General features: G+C 46.1%; 1 protein-coding gene across 1 annotated transcript; it reads right to left on the bottom strand.

The window, feature by feature from the left end:
* Positions 1 to 817: 817 nt before the first annotated feature.
* LOC100279887 (uncharacterized) lies at positions 818 to 5,409 on the bottom strand. Its single transcript, NM_001152839.1, is given in 2 exon segments — positions 818 to 1,691; positions 4,401 to 5,409. Coding segments are annotated over 2 exon segments (1,608 nt in total). The 5' UTR covers positions 5,364 to 5,409; the 3' UTR covers positions 818 to 1,046.
* Positions 5,410 to 7,118: the final 1,709 nt, after the last annotated feature.

Genomic DNA, 7,118 nt, shown 5'->3' with positions numbered 1-7,118 from the left:
TCTCTCTCTCGCTCTCGCCCTCGCTCTCTCGCGATGCTTGTAACCCCTACTACGAGCACCTCTGTGCAGGATAACATAAGCCTCATTTCCCTCTTGTGTTCCATCTTGCATCAACCCATCTAGGCAGGGGCACGCAGCAACAAATTCACTGGTTGGTTGACGGACCTCGCGGGTCGGAAACGCCGACACTACCGACACACAAATCTTATTGTCACTCATCCATTCTCGAAACAACGACAGAAGACATTACAATCATTGGTGTTATGAAGAAAGGAGCCATGCCATTTACAATATGCACGTCTTTTCATTTGTCCTATCAGAGGAACCATTTTTAAGCAAACTTATCAAATATTTTATCACACTTAGGCCCTGTTTGTTTCGGATTATAATCTCTTTAGATTATATAATTCAGCACAAATAATCCAACAGATAAACAAACGTCTAGATTATAGATTCAGATTATATAATCTAAAGCCAAGATTATGATAATCTCATAATCTCCTCAAGAGTAGCTTATTTGATATTATTTTTAGTAAAAGACCCACTACCCATGGTTATGTAAATAGAAATTACAATATATGCCAATCTTATTTCCTCACCTCAAATAAACAAACAAGGGTAATGTTGTCTTTGTGAATAATCTACATTTGTATAATCTAGACTACCAAACAACTACATGTAGATTATAATCTATATCTAGATTATAATCTGGATTATATAATTTAGATTATAATCTAGATTATATAATCTATAAGCTGAAACAAATAGGCCCTTATCAACATTAAATAGGAACTTAACTGAGGAGAGCGAAGTTTCATGCATGTGGATTGTGAGTTTATATTGATCCACATGAAAGGTGCATGGTTACAAGCCAGAAGCGTAATCATGTCAAAATATAAAAATTCGTTACAGATATTAGCCATAGCAAGAACATTTACTAGTGTTTACAAAAGTCAACAAAGTGAACAACAATACATACACACGTCGTCTTTCACGCCATTGTACGTGCTTGATACAGCCAAGCTGAGGCCCTTGAGCGAGCCTTCCTATGCGATCTCATACGCCGACGGCAGCAGCCTGGGTACTGGACGAGCCACTAACGGAACAGCCCGCTGCAGCAGGAGGGTGAAGGCCTCCTCCATGTTCAGCTTGTCCGGCGTCTGCCCTGCCGGCAACTCCCAGTCGAACGCGTGCACCAGGGTGGCGCTGGTGAGCGTGACCATCCGCAGCCCCCAGCTGAGGCCGGCGCAGATCCTCCGGCCGGCGCCGAACGGGATGAGCCCGAAGTCGGCGCCTTTGACGTCCACGTCCGCATGCGACCCGCCCGGCAGGAACCTGGCCGGCCGGAACTCCAGCGGGTCAGGCCACAGCGCCGGGTCGCGGGCGATGCCCCACACGTTGACCAGCAGCTCCGAGCCCCTGGGGACGCGGTAGCCCGCGACCTCGCACTCCTCGGCGGCCATGCGCGGTAGGGAGAGCGGCGTCGACGGGTGCAGGCGGAACGTCTCCTTGATGACCGCGTTGAAGAAGGTGAGGCTTCGGAGGTCCGACTCCGTGACCAGCCTCCCGCGCCCGGCCACCGCGTCCATCTCCTCCTGCGCTTGCCTCAGGATTTCCGGGTGGCGGATCAGCTCTGCGAGAGACCACTCCACTATGGTCGACGTCGTGTCGGTCCCTGCCACGAACAGGTTCTGGCGTACGTGTCCACGAGCCAGCATGAACGATAGGATCAATGAGAAACTAGATATTCTCTTCGTTCTAAACTGTTGTGTTAGCTGTTTTTTCTAATAAAGGAAAACAATCCAAACTCTACTTTTATGCCAAGTTTAATTTATTTAGCTTCCTACTAGGTTTTAGCTAAGTTTATTTATATATAGAAACACAAACAAATATCTTTAGTACTACCACTATCGTAGACTCCGAGTGCTCTTTTGCAGAGTGAGAACTATCGGACACTCCGCAAAGATAAAGTTTTTCGAGTGTTGTACACTAGTCATAAGTAGACACTCGGTAAAGAAAGTTTGCTGAGTGTCCAACGCTCGACAAACTAAATCATTTGGTAAATCGGCGTCAACAGCCGATGGCTATTAACTATGTCGAGTGCTCTAGTAGCCTGACTTTGCCGAGTGTCACCTGCCGCAAATAATGCTTTTTATCGAGTGTCTGTTTTAGACACTCGGCAAAGGCTCTGTCACGGTTCATACCCACCGTCATGACGTCTTTTCTTTGTCGAGTACCTATTGTCACTCGACAAATACATTATCGAGTATATAGGTGTACATTTGTGCTGTGCCTAATAGGCCGGCCCAAAGCACACAATTTCTGGCACGGCCCATATCTGGCACGGCCCAACCTAATTGTGGGCCTGGGCCGGCACGACCCACATTGTGGGCCGTGCCTGGGCCTCAAGTCAAGCCCACGGGCCGGCCTGGCACGGCCCATTTAACTAAGGCACACCGAGGCCCACTAAATATAGACTCAGTATTTAACTAAGGTCCGTCAAAGCCCACATGACTAGCATAACTTGGAGAATCTAGAGCTTCATTAAGCCATCGAGAACCAATACCTAGATATGGATAGTGAATAGTGATGATGATCATTGTATATGTATTCTGTATGGATGTATAGTACTCAATTAAACACTAAACAGAGAACTGAATATTATTTGTGAGCTAGTTGTAATATTTTTTTTCTTTCTGACCAAAGGTTTATAATGTGCATCCACAAAACATCTTAGTTTTATTTTGGTCATATATATATTATACTTTTTGTTGATGTATTACTGTTGTATGTATATGGGCCGGTCTGGCACATTAAGGTATTTTGGGCTATTTGGGCCGGCCTGGCACACATAACTAATTGTGGGCCGTGCCGTGGGCCGATGACTGGGCACACGTGCTGGCACGGCACGGCCCATAATTAGATATGTGCTTTTGTGGGCCGTGCCTTTGTGGGCCGTGCTTTTGTGGACCTGTGCCGTGTCGGGCCAGGCCGGCCCACATGTACATGTATAATCGAGTACCAAATAGGAAGTACTCGACAAAGAGACCCTCACCGATGTTTGGTTCAGTGAGGGCTCTTCGCCGAGTGTGGCACTTGGCGAATCATTTGCCAGGTGTCTTTTGTCCTTTAATGCCGAATGTTTTGTGCACTCGACAAAAAAGTCGTCTTCAGTAGTGTACTAAACAAGATTTTTTTACCATGAAATACATATGCATTTGGCCAATCCATTTATTTCATATTGTAAGTATTTTTTTTATAAACCCAATCGAATAAGCTATACAAGTTTGATTTAACATGAAAACTAAATGACATAATTTAAAATGAAGTGAGTAGATAATAATGTCAGAGAAAAAGAAGAAAAAAACATATGGTATATCTATCTATGTCGCGTTATCTACTTGTCACGTCGCTGTTGGGATCCTTGACGGTGCAATCAAATCAAATTAGGTGACCCTCAATTATTTGCCAACAACTTGTTTCCTCCTCCTGCCTCCAATCTCTACTCTTTCTCCACAAGAGTTTCTGGCCTCTAGAGGCCGGCCATCAGGCTATTGTTGTTACTGTACTATTCGTGAAGTGATACTACTTTACTTTCTAGTATCATCCCTCCGTCCAAAACGATAAACATATTTGATTAGAGATTGACGCTAACCCTTGATTAATTAGAGATTGATGTGAGCTTGTGATCTAGCCTTGGTGGCATTAGAGAGCTTGAGATATCTTGTGTGGTCTAGCTAGCTGTCCAAAACTTGAGGACCTGAGCAATACAAGCCGAAATTCTTTGGCTCATTACATTTGTTACTCTTGAAACTCTGCTCCTATGAACTAGGTTACATGACGTAATAATTGATGTCGTAAGGCTTAAAAACTCAACATAGGATCCTGTTCGTAAGTCCACCACTAGCTAGAATGGGCTGCATGGCTATATATTGATGCAACGTAAGCTACCCCACTGTCTTTGTAATCTTCAATCTATTTTTCCCCCCTTCGTGCTATCCACTCGATGTTAACAGAATAACAGTCGACAACCATGCATAAAGTATATCCTTCATGACCTCTTCATACAAACTATATCCACGCTAACAAACTATAGTATAAATAAACTAAAAACAAGTTATGAATTGTCTCGAATTTAAACTTTTATTCCATATACACGTACACCCTTCCGCTTGACATTATATAGATGTCGTTTAGCATGTAATATATTTTAAGTATGACTTGTTTTTTTTGAATGAAACGTGTTAGTCAAAAACTTGATAAAAAAATAAAATAAAATAAAATGTAAACTTATATCGCCGATGAGATTCAGGTTACTATGCGCACTAGCGAAGCTAGTTTTTTTTAAAAAAAGTTATTTGCTTAAAAACGACGTGGGCACATTGAAAACGATAACTTACCAAAATGAGTGCCTTGACATCGGTTTCGGTGATCCTGACTTCTTCCCCGCTGTCGAACGGCCGCTCGTCAACCATCGACAGCAGCAAGCCAAGCAAATCCTTGCTCTCCTCTCCGTCTGCCGCAACCCTCCTGGCCTCCCTATAACCTGCAATGATCTCGTCCATCATGTCGTCGAACCGGCGGTGCAGCTTCTTCATCTTGGCCGCCACGCCCTGCGGGTCGAGCCACCGGAGCGCCGGCACGAAGTCGCCGACGTTGAGCACCCCGCCCACCTGCATCACCTCGAGCACGATCTCCTTGAACTCCCTCGCGCCCCCGTCGCCGCCGGCGGCAGCGAACACCCGCCGCCCAACGGCCGCCCGCGAGAGCGCGTTCGTCGTGCACACGTTGATGGCCTTGCCAACCGGCACCGCCGCCGGCGGCGCGTCGAGGCCGCCGTGGGCCTGCTCCGCGAGCGACCTCACCATGAGCGCCGCCTCGCGCTCCCGGACGCCGCGGACGTCGTCGAGCGCGCGCGCGGAGAAGAGGTTCACGGCGCACACCTTGCGCATCGCGCGCCACCGGGGCCCGTAGGGCGCGAACACCACGTCCTGGTAGTTGTACGCCATGAGCTCGCCGCCGGAGTTGGGCGGGCGGCTGCTGAAGTTGGCGTCGTGGGCGCGGAGGAACTGCTGCGCCACGGCCGCCGACCCGGCCACCACCACGGTGGAGCTGCCGAACCGCAGCCGCAGCAGTGGGCCGTACACCTTGGTCATCTCGTGCAGCGTCTGGTGAGTCTTCCCGCCCAGCTGCGGTAGGTTGCCCAGCACGGGCCAGCCCCTCGGCCCGGGCGGCAGCGGCGCTCGCCTCGCCGCCGCCTGCTGCTTCCAGAAGAGGACATAGCATACGACCACGGACACTATCGTTAAGGTGGAGAGCAGCAGCGGGGTTGGGAGGTCAGGTGTAGTGACGAAGAGCTCCATGGATTCGATCGCCTGAATGAGTACGTCTCTGTTGCGTGCAGGTGCAGTGCGAGAAATAAAGGCTTGCGCATTGGCATGGCATGGACATGGATATAGTGGAGAAGAAGAATGATTGGTGAGTGAATCGGGTGCCAAGTCATTGCCCTTACCTACTGCTACGTGCTACCTGGTACCTGCTGACTGCCTCACCTACTACGATCTAGAATAATCAGGTTAGTTTCTCAAAATTTGCATTATTGTCTCACATGTATCTCGGCTTAGGCCCTGTTCCAATCTCGCGAGATAAACTTTAGTAGTTTTTTTTAGATACTTCTAGCCATTTGTAATCTAAACAGGAGAGCTAATGGTGGTAATTGAAGCTAAGCTTTAGCACTTCAATTCATATAGCTAAAGTTTAGCGGGAAGCTAAAGTTTATCCCGTGAGATTGAAACGGGGCCTTACTCTCTTTCTGTCTTATTTTATTACGTACTCCCTCCGTTTCTTTTTATTAGTCGCTGGATAGTGTAAAATTGCACTATCCAGCGACTAATAAAAAGAAACGGAGGGAGTACGATGCACGGGCGGAACTTGGGTCGTTAAAGCTCAGAGCTGACTTATGACAAAAAGCATGTTACAAAAATATATTTAAAAAATTTCACGACAACATAATGTAAACATACGAAAAATATCATTACAGAGTAATATTTTTATTCTTCATCAAGTATTTTAAGCCCAGCGGAAAACATATAGTAAATACTTGAAACATGTAGCAAAGATAATATAAATCAATATTTAGAACACATACTATATAAATACAATTAGAATGAGACATATTAATCATGTGTGTTTTTTTTCAAATTTTGAGGAGAGTTCAAATTAAAAAATGGGCCACACACCGCGCATGGCCCGATGGACTGTCTTTGACCCCGGTACAATCTAAAGTCGTGCTTAGCAGAGTGTGCAAAATATTGTTTTGCATTGTAAACTGCACTGTTTATAGAGTGTAGTTTGAAATAGTGACAGTAACATGGAGTCAAATGGGTAGTCTGTTGAAGACAACCTAACAGTAACTAAGGGTCGTCAAAGTGTACTAGATATGATTCAATGTAAGATATGATTCAATGTATATCTTTCAAGTTGTTTTAACTTTATATATTGGTTGTGCCCTCCAAAGAGCCAACCTATTGTGAGCAGTAACCACAATTGACATGTAAAATTTCTCATTCCAAATACAAGTGTGGTGAATTGACTCGCGACCTAGCTAGGCGCGAGGGGGGCACTTAGGTCCCATGTGCGATGTAGGGCACATGAGTCCATATGCTCAAATAAAGGATTATAGCATGAAAGTTTAATGGCAATGTGGAAAACAAAACACCATGCACGATTGCTACCAGAGTGTGTTTTGTTAAGTTGTGTGTCGGTGTTTGGGATCGACAACACACTACAACGTGTATCATGTAGTGCATTAGGTTGAAATATTATAGGCCCAGCTAGAAGAAGAAATGAGGGAACAACAGGAGATGGAGGCGAGGATGATGGCAGAGCGAGAGGCCCGCTTGGCACATCAATAGAGGATGGCGCAGATGTTCCACTACGTGCAGAGCCTTGGCACCGCACAGAGTTTTGCTCCACCACCTCTGTTGTTCCCTCGAGTTGACCCTGCTCAGTTCCATACTACTGTGAGTATCAAAATTCTAGTCCTGCATGATATATATTTATCTGGTATAACACATGCAATCTCTTCTCTGTGCAGGGACAATCTGAGCGCGGTATCC

This window comes from Zea mays, chromosome 8 (assembly GCF_902167145.1).
Source record: "Zea mays cultivar B73 chromosome 8, Zm-B73-REFERENCE-NAM-5.0, whole genome shotgun sequence".
NCBI lineage: Eukaryota > Viridiplantae > Streptophyta > Magnoliopsida > Poales > Poaceae > Zea > Zea mays.
The sequence above is the reverse complement of the archived record's forward strand: the minus strand, read 5'-3'. Positions and strand labels throughout refer to the sequence as shown.